The sequence below is a fragment of the Scleropages formosus genome, chromosome 14 (assembly GCF_900964775.1).
Source record: "Scleropages formosus chromosome 14, fSclFor1.1, whole genome shotgun sequence".
Lineage (NCBI taxonomy): Eukaryota > Metazoa > Chordata > Actinopteri > Osteoglossiformes > Osteoglossidae > Scleropages > Scleropages formosus.
In genome coordinates, this window is record NC_041819.1 from 26,512,060 (window position 1) to 26,536,043 (window position 23,984).

Consider the following 23,984-nt stretch of genomic DNA (forward strand, 5'->3'; position numbering starts at 1 on the left):
TACCCTGGTCCTGTAGGTTCACCATGTGTGTCGAGCCACTCTACCCTGGTCCTGACAAAGAGAATATAAGGAATTTAGGTCATGGATAACTCCCAGAAGTGTACATTCCTCCTCAAGAATGCAGTTAATTGCCTTCATTTCTTTCCCCGAGTAACAAAAACGCAGGTAAAAACTCACAATTTAATCCTCGCAGCACTGCTTCCAGAGCACATTCGGTGAATGGTGGAGAAATAAAAGTTCGTGCCGCGTTACTGTGATGTGTCATGAGGAGTGTGATGCTTTATTATAGTCATTATAATGCCTTTGTCAGGTGCATTACACATCCGATAAACTATATAGCGACATGGCGCACTTTTATAGCAAATATATCCCTAAGGGAGGTCAGCAGCAGGATTGGCATGTACAAAAATACACTTTCAGTTTCTTACAGCTCCTACAACTGCATTTCGCATTGAAGCATCATATAGACATAAGTACACAGCTATACAAAACAAAAAAAAAGAATGAGTAATGAAAATATAGAATATATAATATATAGAAAGTCTCTGAAATATCCTATATCAAAAGTCATACATGTGCGCATTATTGGCAGCAACATGATCTGTTAAAAGTTTTTCAAGGAAAAATAAGTGTCACAAAAAAACGGTATATACACAGACGCTTACATCTAACACTAGAGATGCCAAATGCGCACACAAATATCTCAAAAGGGTGTTGCTCATATCGCACATTTTTGTATCCAACGGGAGGACAAGGTTTGAAGGGGAAGAAATTTTAAGTGCTATGAGATATTTCACGTTGCATTGGAGAAAAATCACTCCCACATTCCTTCATGGTACAGAGCAGCTTGAGGCTCCTCTGTGCTCAGACATACCTACCTGCACACGCATGTGTACAAAGTCAACATCACACACTCAGACTGACGCTCATGCATACATGTTCACAATTACATTTTTATGCACGTTGGCAGGTGCGCGCGCACACACACACACACACACACACCTTGGTCAAGGAAGAGTTTCCTCTCCGTCACAAACCGCACAAACATCATCTCAGCCAACGTCTGTCAAAGGCTCACTGTTTGAGCACAATATCCCAGCTTTTCCTTCTCCAGGGGCTACGTGTTGGACAACATCTCCGATGTTCTCTTCAATTCCGTCCGATGCTGTTTTGATGATGTGTCTCACGTGTTCCTTTAAGTTCTATATTTGCACATTTACTACTGTTAAAGCATATTATCTAAAGGCAGTCTGACACAAGGTAGGTGGTGATATATTTATGCATTTATGAATTGTCCTCTATTGCTGTATAGCTCGCTTCTGTTCTTTAAAGTCACTGTTGTCAGGTAACACTCCACTGCAATTCCACAGTGTCAGCTATTCACGAAAAAATGCGTTTAAAACATAATAATGTGCTTTGGAAATGCGAACACTGAGCATTTAAGAGTTGAGGTGGGAAAAATGAAGTCCTCTCCTCTCGCAAAAATAATAACCATCAAAACGTCTCCATCCCCAAACTCGACATTAGCAGCAAGACTATTATTGATGTGTGCAAAAAAAAAAAGAAAAAGAAACATGTAAAGTCGTTTTCTGTCAGGAGCAGATTTTTTTGTGCAAGTGTGTGTGCGTCTAGTGGTGCTGAAGATACCAAATGTACAAACAGCTTGATGTGATCGACGACAGTCTGTCAGATACAAGATGCAGTCCTACAATAAAGGAGCATCCACCGATTTCTCAAAATTGGCTTTTAAAAATCTTCCAGCAATTATTCCATTTCAGACGTACGACTCTTCGGCAAACAACATTTGGTCGAGGTCTTCGAACCTTGGGTCGCTGCACCTCCTGCCCTGCCATTCCCTCTTGCCCTGGACAATTGCCATGGCTACCTCTTGGCTCTGGCGCAAGCAAACTGCTTGGTCTCCGTGGACGGAGAAGTACTCCTTCACGGCCTTGGTGGCAGAAGGCGACAGGCAGAACCGGGTCTCGTGGCCCAGAGCCTCGTCGCCGACCAGGTCCACATCGGAGACCCGCAGGCCACAGTGCTGCACACTCCTTCCCACCAGCTCCATGTTGCCTTTGGGACACCCTTCTTGGGCAGCAGAGGGTGCCCCATCGCCACTGGAGTGAATAACCGCAGGTTCGGATGCACGGCGTGGAAAGGCCAAAGCTGCACCAGGGGAGTGGACTGTCTCCTTCTGCAGAGTCAAACACGAAGGGCTCTGACCATAAAACACTTCCTGGGGCAAGTGGCTTCGGTCACTTCCTGTGGATGTATTCCTGTGGATTTCATTACTTTCTGTGGACCTTGGATTCACCGTAGACTTGTTCTGGGTTGCTTGATCATGCAGTTGTCTCAGCTCCTTCACAGTCAGCCCTTTGTCCTTAGCCCTGTAGAAGGGAGACCTTAAGTGCTGGATCTGCAGTATAGCCTGCTGATAGGACGGTGGGCAGCTCGACCTCCTCTTGGACAGGTGTGCCAAGTCTTGAGCCTTTCTAACACCCTCTAGGCCTATCCAGGCACCAGGGGACCTGGAGACAAGAGGACCACTGCCAGGACTGCTGCAGAGATCCTGGTCTTTCAGTCCCTCGTGACCAGAATGGTCCGGCTGCAGCAACGACAAACGGTTGTCCTTCTTCAGCCATGAGTTAGGGTGAAGGCCATAGGCTGTACGGTGCTGAGCCCAGTCAGACACTTCCCTGGGCTGGGGGATAGGGATTGGGGCATGGCCAGAAGAGGCTGGGGAACTGGTGCTCAGGCTGGGAGAACGAGGTGAGGTGCTCCCTTGAGTCCGCATGGCACTGCCGCATGGTTCAATGGCAGCAAAGAGGGCATAGTCAGTGGAGTACTGGGAGAAGGCGCTGTCCAGTGAACTCATGGAGGAAGCTGAGGGTGAAGTGGCAGGGGACGACAAGCTGGAACAGCTGGCATCCAGGCGCAGTGGTGGCAGCCGGTTGAGTTTGCACCCTGTGGCAATCTGGAGCACCTTCCTACCATTTCCCTGAATTTCATCTGGATCCATCCGCGTCTCCAGGTGCAACCTGCGCATGTGCCCAACAAAGACCTCCTCTTCAGGATCCTCTTCATCCTTGGTGCCAGCTGTCACCGCATCATAACTGGCCTTGCGGATCACAGCAGGATGCTGCAGGAGGTGAGCAACCGAGCTGGATGGAGAGTGGCCGAGAGTGGGTTCAGAGCAGCGTCGTAACCGTCGGCCAGTGGACGGGGACAGTAGGTCCTGGCTCGACAGATCCCCCTGTGGACGCAGACAGGTACGGGGCTGACGCAGGACTGGTGTAAACTTCCTAGGACGAACCAGCGGGGGAAGCTGCAGGAGGTCAGGCTCGGGGTCAGGCTCGGGTTTAGAGTCAGCCTGGTCCAGATCACAGTCACTCAGAGTGATAACAGAGTCACGACTCCAGTTGTCCTGCTTGTCTCGTCGTCGACATAGATCCTGGAAAGGCGACTCAGTGTCGTCGTTCAGTTCATTCTCCAAGCTATCATAAGACGAGTCATTCATCTGGAAGGAGGACACATCTGTGGGCGTGACAAGAGGGAGCATCAGAATCGAGACACGTGCAATCTCTCCGAAAACGTGAAGCTATGTCTTGTGGACACAGCGGCAGCTGGAATACGACCTGGAGTAAATCAAGGACTTCTTGACAGAAGTACAACCACATTTAGAGACCATATTTAGACACAAGTAAAAGAGTTATAGTGAGCAGTGGCTGTCTGAGGAAGTTGTGGCTTAGTGGGATGTGGTCCCCTAACTGAGACAAAACAACTGGCAGCAATCCAGGTTTGATCCGGCTCTGCCCAGCCCAGAACTGCTATAGTCAAAGGATTGGACTTTGTGTCGACCCTCTATTTTTCTACCCCAGTTCCCACCTGCGCTGTAAAGATATGATCAGAAAGACTGTATTTCACCCTCTCAAGCCCTCTGGCCCCAAGAACCTGCTTCCCTTTCCCTCCTGCCAACGGTGACTGACTCAGTAAGTGCACAAATGTCACGACAACAGACTCCGCAACAGTGCTGACCCAGTCCCTATTCAGCTTCAGTACAGCACAGGTCACTGTACTAAGGAGGTATTGCTTGAATTAAAACAATGGTTCAAATCTGAAAAGGAAAAAATATATATTGATTTGCATAAGATGCAAAAGTCTATGCAAGTTTGTGCGCATGCCGTATGGCTTGGCTGCAGCGCCTCCAAAACATCCTATCAAAGAACAAAGTGCCCACTTACCAGATCCTTGGTCGCTGCTTCCGCGCTTCTGGGGGAACTGGCAGAAAAGTGTGGTGACGTCATCTCCCAGTACCTTGGTGCAGTTCTCGATGAGGAATCGCACGGCCTCAGAAACCTGGATGACACAGAAGAGGGGTTCGCTCTCGTCCTAGGTATCAGAAACCACTCTGTACCTTCACCCACTGCTGCTCCCATTTTTGCTCCTGACCCTTTCTCTCTCTTATTTTGCTCTTCCTTTTGAAAGCAACGCCAAATAAGTCCCAAAGATGATTTAGTCCATAGTTCGTTACACAGTCAAGGACTGTATTTTGGGTTTTTTGTCATCATTGTTTATTATTATTTGATTTGTATGGAATGTTCACCATTTGTTAAGGCATATATTAACTCAGAGTCAAGTAAAGTAATAGGCTTGCTCACCCAAACAAGGTACTTCCAAGGCCACCTGCCAAAAGGTCAGGATTATCCTATCAAAGTCTTGTTTTTCTAGAGTATCTGGAGTGAATTGCATTTGGCAAACTTAGCCCTCAATTATCTGTCACAAAATAACCCAAAGAAACCCGACCACAATGTAGCATGTTTTCCTCAAGTGGCATTTAGCTGAAATTAGGCCGCTGTCAAAAGTTGACGAAGAAGCACACTATACTTATACTGGTCATTCAGCAACTTATTACAACGCAGAGCCACAGGAAAACATCTAAATTATATCTGTGGATCACAGCGGGAAGGACAGATGAACATTAGGCTTCCTGTACGGTCCGGGGCTCCTGTGTGTCCTCCTGGCCAGCAGCTCGAAATGTCGAGGTCTCACATTCCTCTAAGTTGAGCTGCTGAAGAGGTCGCCACATATGCAAACAAATAAGCTGTGGGAAAAAGTGTTTTCACGCCACCCGTGTACAAGAAGAGCGCTGCCCTCAGTAATCTGAAGGAAATGTCTCACATATTTTCCAGTCAAACTCGGCCTGGTATACCACAAAAAAAAAAAAAAAGAAAAAAAAGAGTAAACATGTTGGAATGGAAAAACTAAAAATCTGGGAAAACAAACAAAAAAACTGGGATTCTTTGTAATATTGTGTCCAAATAAATCATAGATTTGCAAGAAACACTGATTTATGCAACGGAATTTCCACTGCGCTGCAAATACATAGGCAATGCCATCGGCCTACTTGGGATTCACAATGTAGTTGGTTCATAATAAAATGTATAATTATATGCTTTTTTTAAATTTTTTTTTTAAACTTCCGTCACATTTTAATGTGTGCACCCTAAATTCACCAAAGCATGTTTGGGATACTGTGACAAAAATAATGCAGGCTGTTGTAAAGCAGGGCTATAAAAACTTCTGGCAGATGGAACAGGAAAGCCAATTTAATTTCCCCAGAGACCCGGTGACTGCCATCTGAACAACAGACGTCTGTTTTAAGGGTTTCCTGTCTTCTCCAGCTCAATTCAATTTCCTAAAGTACATTATCATTCCCCAGTACTTGTACCTCTCACCTTCTTGGTGCCCTCGCTCTCCGCCTCCGGGCTGCAGGGGGCAGGGGCCCAGAGCATGCTGGGGGCAATGCAGACTGACAGGTTGAAGGCATTCATCTGGTTGTCACTGGAGTTGTGGCCCACGCAGTGCAGCACGGCGAGCACGTGGCGCAGCAGCAGCTGGTTCTCCGCCGGCAGCCGGCGCACGAGCCTGGGGGAGAGTCCGAACGGTAACGATCGCGATTCGCGGCGCCCGCGGGAAAGCCACCGGCTTGGCCCACGTTACATCCGACAGGATCCACGATACACCTCATTCTCACATCGGATGTGCCAAGCGGCACAAAGCCACTTTTGTTTTCTTTAATTACTTTAATTAAAGAGCACGTGCTTCTTTTTTTCCCCCTCATCCTAATGCTGTTGTATTCTTTTCATTAGCCATTTCTTTTACCACAGGGCACAAATTTATATTCCCAGTACTATCTGCTTATCTACTTCCATTGCTTGATCCTTTCTCATTTTCCAGTCATCTCCCCCTAACCAAAACCTGGCTTTCCCGTAAAAGACATTAATTTGGGAGATTTTTTCCTTGATTATATAAGCAACAAGCACTAATTTTACTGTCACAGGCAGGTAGCAGATGCTCAACAGACTGACCCAGTTTTGTCTCTGTACAGCATGTTATTTTTCCCCACATGACTCTGGGGAGACAATTCCAGATGTATGACACCGGAGATCAGTAAATTCTTGTTTTCATGTTACTCCAGCAACACACTTACCCGTTGGCGATGCCAAAATTCACTCCTCCAGCCCTCCTGCCTAGACCTGTCTGGTGCCTCTGAGCGTATTCAAGCTTTGCTTCAGAAGGGCTCATGTTCAGCTCACCTCTGCACAGCCTGGACCTGCTCCTCCTCTCCTTCTGACTGCTCCAGCACTCCAACCCACTGGTCATAGAGGTCTTGGGACAGCAGGCTGCCGGGGATGTTGCGCAGGAACTCCTGTGTGGGACAAGAAGTTTTTCCAGAAGCATAAATGGGAAGTTGCTGGACTGGGAATGGATTCCATCTTTCCATCAGGTCCCCTGGACTCATCATGTCACTCTGTCACAAGGACATCATGCCACTGGACATTAGTATGAGCATGTGGAGATAAAGAGATTAGATTATCTTAGCAACCTTGCATAAGCAAGATGATGGACAGGTTTCAGCAGGACGGGCCTGGCACCATGGCTTTGACTGACTGCCTGATAGGAAACACACACACACACACACACACACACACACAGATGGAACCAGCTCCTCCAGTTGCTCACTCAGGCAGAGTTGTTTCCAGATTAGCATCATTTTTGGATCATTGATATTGAGTTCTGATAGTCAGGAGCTTACGCCCAGGGTCTGGACTCAATTTCGAAATACACAAACACAATTTTCTCTGCTCTTTGTGGCTCTTTCGAGTGTATTGATTTTCAGCGTATTAATTCCAGACAGTGGGACGAGGCCTTGTCTAATAGAATTCTGGCAGCTCGTTCCAGGACGCCGTTTGGCAGCGTTGCTCTGCAGCTGGTTTGAATTCTTGATACAACCACCTGAGCCTTCATGGGCTCTTGCTTAATTTTTTTTTTGCCTTCAGCGTTGCGGTCAAAAAGTTCCCATTCCTCCTGGCAGACGTTTCTATGAATCAATCTAGGATTTCAGTCAAACTAATATGGTCGAACTTGACTGGTTTTGAAGTCACGGATTTAGACCTCATTCAACAAGGAAGCTGAGACGGCTGTTTCTGAATACTGAAAACATCTTTTCTACTGACCGCTTTGGATGTTAAAGATGCAGAGCCAAAGACCCCACAGTAAGACTTGAGACTTCATAAGACTCTACAAGACTTGCTCATCCGCTACACCCCAACCAGACCGCTTCGCTCGTCTACTTCTGCTCGCTTGGTGTTCCCACGCACGAAAGGTAAACCATGAAGGTTCTTGGTTCTGGTTCCGTTGTGGTGGGATAACCTCCCCCCCTCTCAGAACTGCTGAATCTCTGTCCACATTTAAAAAGGGTCTGAAAAGTCACCTCTTCCAGACTCACTTTGCCCATCATCTCTTAAGTTCACATAAGGTGTATATGTTCATGCACTACCACTTTGAGATCATGCTGGATAAACCTTTACATAACTACTCCTGTAATGTAATGTAAATGTTTATATATATCGCAAAAAAATATATATACAGTATATTACTAGGAAGGTGATTAGGAATCGCCGATATTTTGATAAAGTTTTATGCAGCTACCCGTGTTACGAACATTGGTTCATATGGTGGAAAGAGACTAACTGCACTTAACGTCTGAATCTCAGTGTCTCTTTCTCCTAATGTAATGAACACTTCTACACATGTATCTTCTATGAGACGTACATCACTTTGGAGAAAAGTGTCTCACAAATTAATACATGTAAATGCGAGAAATATCTTGAAACCATATCTTAGGACCATACAGTATGGGGACAAGTCATTTTTCCCCCACACACTATAAACCCCACAGGAACACCAGCTGATGACACACAATTCCCCAAAGTGCACCAATGTTGTCCAAGAGCGCGGTCACGTGGACTCCTAACACAGAGTACCTTGAAGACGGCAGCGGTGACGAAGATGGACTCGTGGGACAGCTGGACGTCTTCAGCCCCCAAGTTGAGCTTGTCCCTCAGCTCGCGACAAAGTTTGGCACTGGCTGAACGGCGGAAGATGCCCTTTGTCTGCGGGCCTTGGTGGAACAGGACCTCCAGCATGTCCTTCACGCAGCAGGAGAGAAGGGCCAACTGCACATTAGCCACTGGTGATGCCAAATGGTGCTCTTAAACAGCATACCCTGATGTTACGCATTCAGTCACTAGTCATCTGTGTTTTCTGGTTGTCTGGTGCCTGAGAAGTTAAGTTTACTCCGTTTACCACATGAGAGATTACCAGCCGGGATCTGGATGCAGCAGGAAATTTTTCAGTAACGAAGATTAAATGAATAACTGCTGACGCCGTTTTCCCCACACAAAAGTATGTAAAACAGTCTCGATCGCAGCTTGGGAGCAAGTCATGCGCACTACAGTCACATCCAACCAGACACACTCAAGAATACAGAGGAACTTGATGATTACAGATTGCAGATGTCTTCAAACCAAAGAGAAGATGACCACAAAATGCCCTTATTTAGCATCACAGGGATGTAAGGGAGCTCTGTGGGTGTTTTGCCTTGCTGTTAGCAACGCCCTCATGATGAAGAACTCTGGGGCAACCACACAGGGCTGCTCAGCATGACCGCGTGGTCACCGTGCTCACCATTATGGGTTTGGGGAGGGCGTTGTCCTGGCATACGGCACTGAGGGGCAAGCCAAAGAGCCGACCGGTGGCTGGGGCGGCAGGCGACGGCGGAGGTTCGTCCAGCTGGGAGGTGGACCCTCTCCAGAACGCCCAGCTGAGGAGGGAGCGTTTCCTCCTGAAAGGCTTGGGACCATGATCTTTGGGGACGGAGACAAAGGGGGCATTAAACACCACTGCAAAACACAGCCTTTATATTCCCAGTACAAGCGGATCTTTGACCAGAGCTTCGACAAGTTGACATTCCGGTACACGAAATAGTGGTAAGGTAAAAGTAAGGGATTGGCAACACCGGAGCACAAGTCCCGAGGTACGAATGAATGACTACAGGAAGAATATGAATAGATGGGCTATGGAAGGAGAACAAGCTGTGGGAATGGAGGAGAAAACGGGACGGAATGGAAAGAGGCGTGGAACGGAAAATCCTGATGGAACTGGGAAAAATTACGATTGGAACACAACGGCGAGCGAAGACGGGGGAGTTCTCGACAGCGCTCGGAGGAGGGGGAAGGAGGTTCCTTTAAAACACGAGTCCCACACCACTGAAGAGAAATCTGGCTCGCGCCAGTGTTTTCATGTGCACAAGCAGTTGGACAATTTTGTGACACATGCTTGCAAGAATTCGAGAGGAGCCCTGCGGTTACATCAGACTCTGAAAAATACACCCCAGCCCTCCTCCGGTCGCTCTCCCTCTCCCTTTCCATGTCTCCACCCCGCACCCCTTCCCGTCCAACTTTCCTCCGCCATTCCTCTGGAGGTTCTCATGGACACTTCGTGCAGGGCGTGGATGTGTAGATGGGCCCTCTTTGAGCGGGGGCCTTACCCGTTAAGGATTGACCTGCGGCCGAGCGGCTCGGCTTGAGGATGAACTGACACTGCATGTGAAGGGGCAGCTGTTCCAGCAAGAGCGCCCCCTGCAGGCCCGGAGGGGTTACGGCATCCTTCCCTCCACCGGTCTGTGGTAAGGGATCCCGGATGTGGCTCATCTTGATGCTGAAGGGGAACTCGTGACCTGTAAAGGTCCAAGTGTCAGAGGCACATTCTCCCCCTTCATGAGATGCGACAGGGCTTCGACAACATGTAGTTCTGCGGCGCTCACGTTTCGGAATCCGGATTAGGTAAATCGGTTAGGGAATGAAAAGACTAAAATACTTTGCAACAGCAAAAAAGGAGGCGGGGGGCTGGAAGCTGCCGTGGATTTCAACAAACAATGGAGCAAGGACCGAGTCCAAAGTGAAACGAGTTGCTGCTTCAAAGGAGAAAATCCCCCCGACAACAAAAACAAACATTTCATGGGAACTGTGTCTCTCGCAGGGAACTCAGACCCGACAGGAAACCATCGCTCCACCGAATCGGAGGAAAACGTGGGCAATAAGGGGACGTCCGAGATGGACGGAGGCCTGGAGGTGGAGCAGGTGAAGAGGAACATCGTCCACACTCACCAATGAGGGGGTACGGGGCGGCGTCCCTCCTCGAGCTCACCCACAGCTGGTAGTCCCTCTCCGAGGCCTGAGAGCGGGAGAGCCGTTAAGAAGCATCAGTGCCCAAGAATTTGTACCCATACGCACATCTGCTCACACATGTGCACGCGCACGCACGCACCAAAATCCCAAACTGCTGCAGCGCCATGCGAATGACGTCGCTGGTCGAGTCGTAGTTGCTGACAGCCAGAGTCTTGGACTAGAAAGAGAAGCATCAATTCAGGGCCATTATGTGTGGCATGATTTCCACAGACACACACACTCATTCATTTCTTTAGCTGAGGCTGTTATCCAAAGCAACTTACAACACTGAGCCACTGACAATTATTCCCCATTTATACAGGGGGGTAATTGAGCATGAGTACTTTGCTCAAGGGCAGGAGGTGGGATTTGAACCCAGGTACTTTGAGGGCAAGGCCACAGCTCTAACCACTGCACTATCTGCTGTACTGAGCTTTCCCTGGTTAACACCGAAAGCTAAGTGAGCGCACGCACACACACACACACACACACACACACACACACACACACACACACACACACACACACACACACACACACACACACACACACACACAATGTTTGAGTGCTTCACTCACGTAGGCGCAGTTGCCGACGTCTTTTGCAAATATCTTCAGCGGAACAGTTTTAGGGTCGTCTTTGTCTTTCTCCTGTTTCATTCGGCTGCGGAAGAACAACGGTCGGGACGTCAGGTGGCACCGAGACCGAACAGGCGTGGCCATGTGAAGGGACAGCGTGGGAACGGGGGTCACGGTCGAGGTCGACTACGGTCCCGACTACTCACCTTTGGATTAAGTAGAGCCATCTGTCTTTCTGCTCCGCGGAGCTGCAAGAGGAGGAGCGGCAAAGTGAAACCGCGAAACACGCTCGAGAAACAACAACCACGCTCGCCGCTTGTAAAACTCTGCCCTCGCTACGTAACTCTGCTCTTAAACTGCACCGTAAAAACGCTCACGAGGGAAGTTTTACCGCTCTGGCACACGCCGCCAGGCCCCAAGATCGGCGCTCGACCGCCCTGCCCCGCGGCACAAGGTCGGCACAACGAGAGCCGGTCCAAAGTGCTCCCGGTCGCCCTCTCCGGATATTAACAAGCCCTCCGGGATCACCGAGACAGAGCGCCAAACGAAAACGTGCGAGCGAGCAAACATCTCGTTTCGGAGACCATCGCGGCTCCAGTTTCCCTCCGCACACGTTCCCCGTGGGCGAGAGCAGACGATGGACACCGAGTACGACAAATACCGTCAGTGGGGAAATCGAGCACTCTGTGTGCCGTGTGTCACCGGAGCGCCGACATTACCGTCATGGACGACGAGGCCCTTTTCCCAAGGTTTGTACACTGAGCTTATTACCCTGATTTACCTGTTAACACAGCACGGTAACTGTCTCTGCATCGGTGCAGGGTAAGAACCGTGAAAAAGGCAAGAATTCGAACCCGGGCCCAACGCTGTTCCCCTCTGCAGGTCTTAGTGAACGAAAGCGACCCTCAGCAGTAGGTTCACCTGAGGTCGTTCCCCTTTCAGCCCATGATGAGCAGATGAAGATGAAACCAGACACACACGCACACGCACACACACCTCCTCCATGAGAGCCACAAGCGTGGCCAGGTGCGCACCTGTACCAGGGAAGAGGTGTCCCGGCAGCGCGACGGTTAATGAGGTGGACCTTTCGCGATCGAAAACGCGATGCAGCCGTGGGACAGGATGCTTCAAGGTGCTGCTGAGCGAAACTGAGCTGACCGTTTGCGCTCGCTATCGAAGGTAAAACTCAGAGCTGCGGCGGCGGGGCCGGGTCGACGGGAGGACGCGGGTGCGAGCGTGGCTGCGGATACCTGAAGGTGGCCACGCAGTTGCAGGTGGGCCAGCCCATGACGAAGCTGCGCTCCGGGTGGGTGCTGCCCTCACACACCTCCTCCATGCAGCTGGCCGTCCACATCTCGCTCACTCGCGCCTGGGTCTTCAGCTTGAAGTGAGTGGAGGACCTGGCGGGGGGAGGGGGGGGAGGTTTTAGCAGGGCGGGCCGGGTACGAGCCACTTACACAGACTCACACAGAGGAGCTTCCCACAATTCCTTATCGTAGAGGGGAGGGGGATGTCCGCTCATTCCAACGTGTCATTTCTTAAAAATATTTCTCATACGACAGTAATGTTGTTGTACGTAAAAATAATTTTTATTTTACCAAACAGCACAAAATAAGGCACCGTTTAGCACCTGCACAACCAGCGTTCCTTCCGTTGAACCGTACAGCGTTAAGGACACTGCCTTACCAATTGTGCATTTATACTATTTTAATGTTACAGCTAAAGGCTTCAGACACGTTTTTGTGTCTCAGATATTGAAATAATCTGTTTTTTGTTTTTTTTTTTTTAAATACAGTTTCACTTGCAGGTTTTTTCTTCCTTTTTCAAAAATTCTGGAAATATATTTACATAACATCACATGTACATTTATTCATTTGTGTGACACTTTTCTCCAAATCCACTTACAACGATCTACCCATTTACACAGCTGGGAAATTCTACTGGAGTAATTTACGGTTTCTACACCTCGCTCAAGGGTACTACAGCCGGAGGTGGGATTCGAACCTGCGACCTTTGAAAGGGTGCCCCCTATTAAAAACTAATCCACAGCTGTTCGGTTACTGCAATACCAGGTGGTGGCCGAGGTCCGGTCCGGCACGGTAAAGCACGGTCCAGCACGGTATTTGCATAAATGAGTCATGTTTAAATCCAGGTTTTGACCGTTAGAAGACTGCAGCGAACGTGACCTGGAACACGGGTCGACGAGGCTCAGCCACCGATTAACGTTTATACAACATTGCTGAAGCGCTGCCTCATCCCGAGTGTGTTGATACAACGCCGACGGAACGAACACACACACACACACACACGCACACACACGCGCACGCACAATATTTAGCGTGTGTCGCGCAGCCGACACGCCCCGGTTCCGCAATTCACATAATGACAGGATGTTGATCCCGTTCGGGCTTCAGAAAAACTCGCTGCCGCCGCGCTGCTTAATTACAGGTCCCGGCGCACAAGAGCACGATGGGAGGAGGCCCCTGGGGCGAAGGGGGATGCGGCTGCAGGCGCCGGGAGGCACCCGCTTTTACGGCCTGCGGTCCGACCGGCGAAAGGAAGGCTGCCGGTGTTGCCGACCCCCGGCTCCGCCCCCTCCCACCTAACAGGCTCCGCCCTCCTGGGAGAGACTCACTTGGCTTTGGCGATGAGGAGGATGTCGGTGAAGAGGAAGAGGTGGCGCTCCTGCGTCTGCAGACCCGTCTTCAGCTGGACGTGGCTGTGTGTGAGGAACGTTCTGGATGCGCCCAGGAAGGACTGGACGAGGGGACAGGCCTCGGGACTGACGGGGGAGAAGCAGCTCTCCCTGGGGAGGGACGGACACACACACACACATACAGGGAAGTTATGTACCTTTCACACACACACACACACACACACACACACACACACACACACACACACACACACACACAAGCTGAAGCAACCACATGTCGACACCCCCACAAGGTACATTCATGAACATTTACTACCTTTGTAGTTTTAAAAAAAAAAAAAAAAAAAAAAAAAAAAAAAAGATTCAGAAAGTTCCTTAGAAATTTAGCAAACTGCGATGTAAAATCGCCGTAAGGGCAAAAACACTCCGAGTTACACAACACGGAGAAGAGGTGCAGAACTGAAGGTCTGTAGGTTCTCAGTTTGGGCCCTTGTGTGCTGGAATGAGCTCCCTGTGTTCCTCAGAGCTGCTGAGTCCCTCCCACATTCAAGAAGGGCCTCAAACCATCTCTTTCAGAGCCACTTCTCTGCTCACCTCCTGACAGCCCCACCACCCACCATCACACCACGTGTCACCATGGCCTCATGACCTTACTGTCAATGCCAGCTGCAGCTACTTGTGTGATGTACTCTGGTAAAAACAGCAGTACTGCTCTGACAAGTGTGTGTGTCTGTATCTGGAACTCTTCATCTGTTGTTGATGCACTTTTGTTTACTCTGGGTGGCACATCCCTTTGGAGAAAAGCGTCAGACACAAAAGTATCAACTGGTACACAGGAAACACAGTAATTCTGAATTAAACACACACACACACACACACACACACACACACACACACGCACTGCCACTCTGAAACACACCGCATTCAGGTACGTATGATCGGATACACAGCGAGTGCGCACACACACACACACACACAGACGTGTTACCTGAGGACATGCACCACAGTCAAGAAGACACAACCCCCCCCCCTTTAAGTAGGTCATTCCCTGAGATCATTCGTATATTTAGAACACACAGCGCTGCGATTCTCAGCCTTATCCTGATCCTATTGCGAGATTCCGCTGCAGGTGCGGCAGAAGAGTCACAGCGCCGCACGTGGCGCCGCGCACACCCAAACACAGCTTCCAAACACACGATGACACGCGTGTCCCCTCACACACTGCAGTTACCCTAGAACACCACATTACACGTATAGCACAGTATAGGGAAGTACATCTCAGAGCAGACAGAGGTATAGATGGAGACACGTGACTATTGAAGCACGGTTGCCGTGTCCAATACCGCTACTTTTACCGGTGTACATTACACACAAGCAGTGCCACGTATAATTGACAGGGAACACGGAGGTGATGGTGACAGATCATGTGACGCAACATCATGTAGCTGTCAGGAGATCAGGGGAGAAACAGCTCTGAGATAGAAGAGTTCGGGACCTTTGCTGAACATTGGAGGGATTCAGCAGCACCGAGGGACACAGGGAGCTCAATCCAGAACAGAGACCCTAGAATTGAACCCTTGTGAGTGGGACCACCAAGCAGCCGGAGGTGGAGGAGCTCAGCGCTCTTGCTGGGGTGCAGGGAGTGACCAGGTCCTGTAGGTATTGTTGGGGTTCAGATCCTTTCGTCGTCTAGTAGTTGGAAATGCTAGAAGATTGATGGTGTTCGTAGCTCGTGTTGTATTTATTTTTATTGTTTGAGTTGGTGTTGTGTGGAAAAGTGTTTGTATTTGGTTGTCAACTTGTAATTGCTGATGAATGAGTGGCATTGAGTTTAATTGTACAATTTGAAATGCGATTTCTAGAACTGCCACTAGATGTTCATACGTTAATTACGTTCCTTGGTCTTTTTGCGTAAATGAAAAAAGAAGTAGTAAAGAAGAGTGTACTGCCTCAGAGTGTACAAGTGGAGCGACGGATATTTGTTGGTATTTTAATTAAATGTAACGTTTTATTAGAAATCCAGGAGTCGGTCTCGTCATTTGCGAACTTGAAAGGCTGCAACGTGGTTCGTGACAACAACGGCTCGGGTTGCCGATTCAGATGTTCAGTTGTTCCTTTCACGTTTGCAGTCTGAATGCCAAGCTCGGCGAACGCCCGAATACCTGAATCATCTTGTAGGCTGCAACGAGAGTCTTCCAAGAGCCTCAGTGGAAACAACTGAGGGGCACCTGGGTTTCACTTTCACTTTCTCGCTGGGGCCGGATGGTGTCGATCCAAAGGCAAAGGACCGGATCGCGCGAGTCCCCGATGGTTCCCACGGCGCCATGACCCGGACGCTTCGGGTAAACGTGATCCCGGACCGGAGAGCACAGGAGCCAACGTTTGACTCCTTTGAGTCGAGAGCAGAATCGAGGTAGGAGGCCCGTCCATCCCTCCGAAAAGGGGATCAGAAACCTTCGGGCAGCAAGAAAAAACGGTTCCCTCCGCACTTGCGACGTTTGCACCCAACTAGATCGCCACTCTTGCCCTCGGCAAGTAACATCTGACTTTGCCAAGAGGGACAGGTCAATGAATAACGCGGTCGCGTAGAACAACACGCTCGTCCCCGAGATCATTTTTCCCTGCTGTCAAGGAGCTCTTATCTTAGTGAGGAACGCAAGCATATTTCCGCAGGCAAGACAATGTAGCCTGGAGAAAAGGCAACATGAGCTATCAGATTGTAGGGAAAGTGAGGATTTTTTCTTCTCGACCTCCGCTTTGGCTTTGGGTGGACCGCTCGGAGGCGGGGCTGCGCCCAATTTCTACGGACAACAGAGGAAATAGTTGAAGGCCTTCATTCTTTTCCTGTTTACGGCCGCCGAGATACTCGTGCTCCAACTTTCCATCAACGAACACCCGGAGACGAAGAGAACTCCCCTCCAAAGTCGCTCCCAGCCCACGAAGAGCGGCGAAATGCTGGCGAACCCAAGGGCCGTCGCAGCGAGAAGGTCGGGGCGGAGGGAGGAGAGGACGGATGAGGAAACCCGAGCGACGAGGAGCGGAGAGGAGACCTTGCTGGCGTCGAATCCGAATCGCGTCTCGAGACCCAACAGCCAATCCGTTACGAGATTAGAGGAGAAAGGTTCTCTTAGAACGGCTCCTAAATCATGCAATAAAAATAAAAATCCAAGAATGAGACTTAAGGTCCATTACTTATCAGGTTTCGGCAGCGGCGGAGAGAAAGCTTCCAAGGCTTTCGAAAGAACATCCACCTGTATCCACTGCGGTGAGGAATGTTTCTACTCTGCTTCTCATCAAACGGGATTTGCGGGCAGCTGAGCTCCAGCTCCAGGGTATGAAAGCAAGAACATCAGGAGGAGAGCAGGAACCTGTGAGATCATCTCTTTTCCAGAGTAGGCCGACAACACTGAAGAGTTTGGAGCTCGGGGGGGGGGGGGGGGGGGGGGGGGCGGCGGTGGACGGTCCACAAAGGACCGTCTTTGCCAGTTATGAATGGATGGATCACCATGACCGCGACTCATCTCATCTGCTCGCCGATGCACAGCGCAGACCCCTCAGTTCTCGTCCAAATCAGGAGAGAGCGAAGCAGACAGAGGGTTTGACCTTCATCGCTTTCTCGGGATCTCTCCGTGCCCCTCTCATTCACCAGCTCCTTCTTCGATTCCCTCCGCCGGGGTCTCCTTCCAGTCACAACGATGACAACATCTGTAGCAACAGCTGCCTGTGAGTCATGACAAGCTGATTGTCAGAAACGCGCGCGCGCACACACACACACACACACACACACACACAATGGGACTCCCATTCTGCTTCTCAGACCTCCAGTTTCTCCTCGTTGTGCACAAACTCAACGTTGCCTTGACAACAATCATCACATTAGAAAACTCTTCTTCTTGGACAAACCGCAGCATCTTTTACAGAGCTGTCACCGGTAGGTCGGGAGGTCGGTCACCAAGATCGATGCCTGCGGTTGAGGTCATCTAGATGATGCAGTGCCCCAGGTTTTGAACGGTGGACCAAAGCCCAACCCAAAGGCCTGTCTACAGTTTTGTCTTCGGTTCCAAGAAGAAAATGCGACTCGTTTTCGCTCCAGCTCCTTCACACACTGTAGTGTAATGACTGCACTTTTAGAAAGGACGACCAAAGAGGAAAAGCAGGTAAATCACAGTACGAGAAGGACCTCTGGGTGAAAAACATACGGCCTCCAGCTCTGCGTTCCTTGGGCTCGGACTCAACCGTCAACCAGAAATATCCGTCAAGGGTGCGAGTAAAACGCGGTAAAGAAGCACTTTGCATTGCATTGTGCACCCAGGCCATTAATCTCCTGCTGGACACAAGGTCGCCCCCAGTGCCCCGCCCATCTTTCACACAGCACATCAGACACCGGCAGAATGGCCCAAAGAGGAGGAGGATGAAGCGGAGATGATGGGCCTGCGATTCCCAACACACAGGAGTTGAGAGGTGCAGAAACGTCAACGGGTCTTCCACACGCTCCAGCTGGAATGGGCCGGGATGGGCCGGGATGGGCGACGACGCGCGTTTCCACTGCTCTCTTCCTCTGGCTCCCGCGGGATGTCCTTCGAGGGCAACGGCTCAAGAGCCCGAGAAGCGCGACTCGCCCAGGGATGCGCACCAAACCCACCCCTTGAGTGGCCCCCCTACTTTCAAGATCTGGAGCTCCGAACACAAGAGGCAAAACCGTTTTACCATCAACCAGGACCAAGAGACTCACGGACGTTCTCCTCGCGTTCGCTCTACAGGCTCCGCTGCGGCCACAGACTTTGTTCCCGGAGTCTTTCCTCGAAGGGGTCGGGGAACAATCCCCACTTCTCAGTATGGAAGACAAACACTAGACAGGCCTTCGGGTTGGGCTTTGGTCCACCGTTCAAACTGCATCATCTAGATGACCTCAACCGCATACTGAAACCTCTGGAATAAAAACTGTAAAATGCCCACAGGTGAAATAAATCATTCGGAAAAACTGACGCGTCGGCGGACAGATTCTTCGACAAGGTGACAAAGACGGGCAGCGGATTCCCGGAGTTCCTCCCGGCCGACGCATCGCTCACGGAGGAGCGCCGGACGGAGGGTCACGGCGCAGGAAAAAGGCGAACAATCGCCGCGGCCATCGGGCGGCGGTAAGCGCCAGGGCCGCGAACTCTTGGAATACCTTGCCCAGTGACCCCTGACGGCGCGGTACAGCAGGGCAAAGGTCAGGGTGCGGAGCCCATAAAGGACGAGAACTGCTCCCATTGTGAGGGGCAGTCAGAGAGCGGCGCTCACGTGATTTGTGTACTTTGAGACCGTGCGCTTACACTCTTTGTTGAGGCATCTAAGAATAATGAAAATGAAATACGGGCCGTGCTGGAATAATGATGCTGGGGGCTTCGGGGGGGAGGAGAGGGAGGGGAAAAAAGAAAGAAGGAAAAAAAAAAAAAAAAATCACCATTTCCTTTGCAAGAAATCACGCCAAGCTGTTGATTTTGGCCCAGAGGAGCTCAGCGCACTTGCGTTTAAGAATAAATTAAGGTGTGAGGGTGTTGGACGTTATCTGATGGTCCAGCTCACGGCGATACATTTCGAGCGGAGCCAAAACACACACCGAGAGCTCCGCCCGAACGACCGTTTTCCTTCTCGAGCGTTCACTGAGCCCAGGCGGCGACTCCGCGCCGATTCCACGTACTCCACGCAAAGCGTCATTCGCCGACGTCCCCGCGCCAACGGAGACACCTCGGGATGTTCGTCCGAGAGCGCGTTGGCGTGCGGACGTGTCCGTCTCTCTCTCTCTCACGCACACGCACGCACACGCGCACGCAGCTAGCTGGATGGCGCCGTACCTGGATACGGTTCTGGTTCTGGTCAGGGCTTTGCTGATGACCAGGGAGGGAGCCGACTGCCGGCGCTGCGTCAAACTCTTCATCTTCTGTGGGACACCAGAGGGTGGGGTAGAGAGAAAGGGAGGTTTAGCTTCGCTCGCATACACCTCCGAGCTCGCCCTCCCCCCAGAGAACAAACCCGAGCTGAGCGGAGGAGACAAGCGTCCAACATCCTCGTCTCGCTGCGCAGGACGGTGAGCGACGCCGCAGACATCCGGAACTTTCCCTTCTTTTCACCGAAAAGCTCATCCCGTGTTCTTTACACCGTATAAATGAGTTTCACCTCGATAAACACACACGTCTGCGGACGGAATGGACATGGAAAAGCTCCCGTGTGTGGGCTGTAAAAGGTGTGCTTAGACCCCTAAAAAGCCCCATATAACAATGAGACCGTAAAAGAGCTTAAAGGTCACATAAACATGGTGGGGGGGGTGGCAGCCACAGTGGCGGAGAATCATTATGTAAAACATCATTTCGTGATCCACACTGCAGTGCAAAACTCGCATCCCAACAAGACCCCTTTTCCGGTATTTTCTGTCGTCGGTTTCCCTTCCCCACGGGCATGCGGTGCTTGGGGGGGTGGGTTCTAACTTCCTGACTGAATGGAATGAACAGCAATTCAGCGACTGGGACACAGGAAACTATTTATTACCGTTTTCAATTATTTGTTCATGGTAACTAAACATTTTTACTACACTGCAGGTAAAAGGAAGGTAAAAGGTGCATCCCACATGGGAAAAGGAACCAAAACAAACTCTGGATGCTTGCAGGACAGCACTGGGCGTGCAACTGTATGTGGGTTCGAATCCCGGTCAGTCGGTGTACAGTTTGCATGTTTCCTCCGGGTGCTCTGGTTTCCTACCACCCTCCACAGACATGTGTTTCAGGTGGATTGGTTACAAAGTTGCACTATGTGTGTGTCTGTAATGCTGCTGTGGTAGGCAGATGTGTGACCAATTCTAGGGCAGAACGCGAAGCAGCTCCACAGGGGGTCTGTGAGACCCTTTCCTCGGCGCATCGGCAGAAAATGCACAGATGTGTTTGATTCGGTGGCGAGTAGCGTTATCGCGGCGCTGCTCGGAGCACTCCCCACACACGTGCGCGCGCGCGCACACACACACACACACACACACACACACACACCAGCACAACTCAGGGGCTTCTGTTAACACAGCATGGGGGGCATGACGGCGAAACGGGCAGAATCGACTTCCGGAGCTTTCTGTCTTCAGCTTCCTGGGATTTGAACCCACAAATTTTTCAGTGGATCAGTAAACAACCAGTTTTTTCTGTCTCGTTGGGGGGGTGAGTTAAACTCACACTGAACAGCAGCCACTGAGACGCAGGCAGCTGAGTCAGCAACGGGGGAGGGGGGGGATGCCAACGCGGGGGCACGTGGCACTGGGTCGAGAGGCAGACGCCAGGCAAAGGTGTCCTAGCGGGTGGCGTTCTCACCCCCCCCATCACCACGATGCCTCAACCACACTGTGGGGCAGCCCAGGGCAGGGCAGCACAATCCCAAACATACTGGAACTCAAGGCCCATTTACCGCGTTTTACTGATTTCAGACAGGAGTTTCCTTTCAAGGTCCACATGGTTAATACTAGTAAAACAGGAATCACCACAGTACCAGATCCAACACCTCTGGACACAGGATGTCATTCTCACACCTTCACCCCCCAATTTCCTAGTCAAACCCCCCCTCATTTCCAAGGAAATCACCACCTTTCCACACCACATCATCCTCTGACAGGGGGGGCATTTTGCATTATCTGCCCCCAGGATGACACCAGCCAGGTCATCAACAGGGTAAGGCATGGGGTTATCGTTTCCCTTTTTTTTCCATGTTTATTCATAAATCAGACACTTTTCTCCAAGGTTTGACACCCATTTTGGCATTTGCTCATTTGTACAGCTGGGTAACTTTTACTACATCACTTCAGGGTAAGAATCTTGATCGAGGGGACTACAGAAGGAGGTGGGACTCGAACCCGGGACCTTCGGCTCCTTCGAGTCCAAAGGCGACGACGACCCTAAGCAGCACCATCCGGGATTTCTCGTTTTCTCAGGGTGAAACGCGGTGCAGCAGAGCAGAGCAGAGCAGAGCAGAGTAAGGGACACGCGCTACGGGCAGTTCACACACTGCGCTCTCGAGCTCTTTACTCGCGTCCCACAGATTACGGCACCGGGATGTAAAATGGGGTGAGATCAGCGTAAAAAAGGGTGTCCCGCCGGTGACGGAAGACCTGATGGCCGCACAGACATGCCATGGTCATGGTGGCAGGTCAGGTCAGTACCCTAAACCCTCACCCCAAACTCCAAACCTTAACCCTAAACCCCAAACAACCCCACGCGGGGACATTCCTCGGAACGCAACATGAAAAATCCCGCCGGACTCGCGCGTGGCGCGCGCACCTCACATCGCCGCGTTCGGGTTCCAGCGACTCTCCTTCCGACTTCAATGAGCACCTGAGTGACCACCCGCCTCGTGCACGCGCACCAGGCAGGTAGCGCTCAACTCAGCGTATCAATAAAGGACATTAAAGGACATCATTGATTACATACGGAAGTGCGCAGGAGAACAAAGTAGCAGGAGCCCTGAAGTTCAGGCTTAACGGGAGGGGCGCGCGCACACACATAAGACACAACATGATGATCGGTCGGCGACGCGCTTCATAAGTAACCAGGCGCGTCACGCGCAAACGCCACGAGCTCCGCTAACACAGTAAGTAACACACGGTGGAAATGGAGAAGCGAGCAGTCTGTGCTCCGTTAACACACACACACACACAAGAGCGCGCGCCCGGGCGGGGGTCCAGGCAGGTTACCTGCTTCTTGCCCTCAGGTAAGAGGCAGAGGCGCGAGTCGCCGCTGAGAGACGCGGAGCGGGTCTGACCCGAACTCTCCTCCTGCTGCGGAGACATGGTTTCCATCAAGAGCCGCGCGGGTCCGAGGGACGCGCGCGCCGCACTCCTCGGTCCTCCTCAGTCCGCGCTCGAACCCATCATCACCATCCGTCCGATGACAATCGCGAAGCACAAGAAGAAGCGAACCGTGTGACGAACCTCCGCAGCCCTCATCCTCATCCTCATCATCATATCGTCATGATCATGATCATCCCCGCGCGAGGGGGTCTCCGGTTTGCCGCACGACACCTGGCTCCTGATGTTGCCTAAACTGCACGCCGAGATGAGGCTCTCGGCACCTCGTCCATCCCTCGCACTGACACACACACGCTGTGACACACACACACTATCGCTCACTCACCGCGAGCCTGGCACGCTCCTCCTTGTCCCAGGGTCCTAGCGCCGGTCGCCCGGAGAGGGAAAGAAACGCGCGCGCACGCACGCAAGCACGCATCCCTACAATCATGATATCGTCCTCTGTTTCCTCGGTATCTTCTGTTTGTTGTACGACGCACGTGGATTAATACACGAGTCCGCGCCTTAGCTCACTCAGTTTACCTCCACTTTTATTCCTTCTGCGCAACGTGGAAATAATCATGGAAAAGAAAAGAGTTTTTTGGAGAGCAGAGCAGAACTGCTGGACACTGTCTGCTGGCAATTAATTCCATTTAGCAGCTTTTTACGACACAAAATTAATAAATAACTGAAGCGTAAACGATCAAATACAGTATATTCTTAATTTTATGAAATATTATGTCACTAGTATAAAAAAAAAAAAACCTGTTAATTTTTCTCCAGGAAAATCTTAATCATTTCACTTGTTGGATGTTTGCCATGAAACTGCACGCGTCCCGGGGACACAGAAGCGACTCCTCTGTGCGGAGCGGCTGCTTCAGCGGGGCGACGCCAGGTGGCGCTACGAAGCTCGGAGCGTCGGCTTTACGCACTGCGTGTGGGGTGATGCTTATGGATGATTGACAGCGGTCACTCGGGGACTGAGTCATGGTGAAGACGATCATTAGATGTCCTCAGTCGTCCGGTCTGCACTGAGACAGAATAAAACAGCAGAAGTGAGTCTGTCTGTCTGTGTGTGTGTGTGTGTGTGTGTGTGTGTGTGTGTGTGTGTGTGTGTGTGCGCGTGCGCGCGCAACTACACTTTTCCTTTCACAGCGTGTTGGTCTCTTCCTGGCCTGATATTCGAACCTTGTGATTCCATCACTCATCGTTGTGACGCACTCCTCTGGGAAACAGTGCAGCCTCGATAAGTGTGATAACGCAGTAAACGTGGGGTGTCGACACCAGGTGTGGAAGCGGCACGTGCTGTTGGCTCCTCTCCATTGCAGATATGAAGCAACGTGGAAAATGTAATGGAATCTAATATCTAGGTTGTGGAATCC

The 23,984-nt window shown here is 50.8% G+C and overlaps 1 protein-coding gene across 1 annotated transcript; it reads right to left on the reverse strand.

The window, feature by feature from the left end:
* Positions 1-254: 254 nt before the first annotated feature.
* arhgap20 (Rho GTPase activating protein 20) lies at positions 255-22,928 on the reverse strand. Its single transcript, XM_018739951.2, has 15 exons — positions 22,510-22,928; positions 19,643-19,728; positions 13,785-13,955; positions 12,400-12,549; positions 11,356-11,397; positions 11,150-11,234; positions 10,672-10,749; positions 10,512-10,578; positions 9,893-10,081; positions 9,031-9,209; positions 8,328-8,492; positions 6,597-6,709; positions 5,736-5,925; positions 4,242-4,356; positions 255-3,534 (listed from the first exon to the last, which is right to left on the reverse strand). Exons 1-15 carry the CDS (start codon positions 22,612-22,614, stop codon positions 1,775-1,777), a joined length of 3,495 nt encoding a protein of 1,164 aa, XP_018595467.1. The 5' UTR covers positions 22,615-22,928; the 3' UTR covers positions 255-1,774.
* Between the last annotated feature and the right edge of the window lie 1,056 nt (positions 22,929-23,984).

Excerpts from the sequence above, each read along its gene's own strand:
- arhgap20 (XM_018739951.2), bottom strand. The coding sequence starts at position 22,614 with ATGGAAACCATGTCTCCGCAGCAGGAGGAGAGTTCGGGTCAGACCCGC. Across the intron at positions 12,550-13,784 it reads CTCCTCATCGCCAAAGCCAA|GTCCTCCACTCACTTCAAGC; the intron begins GTGAGTCTCTCC and ends TCCCCCCGCCAG. Across the intron at positions 11,398-12,399 it reads AACTGCGTGGCCACCTTCAG|CTCCGCGGAGCAGAAAGACA; the intron begins GTATCCGCAGCC and ends CTCCTCTTGCAG.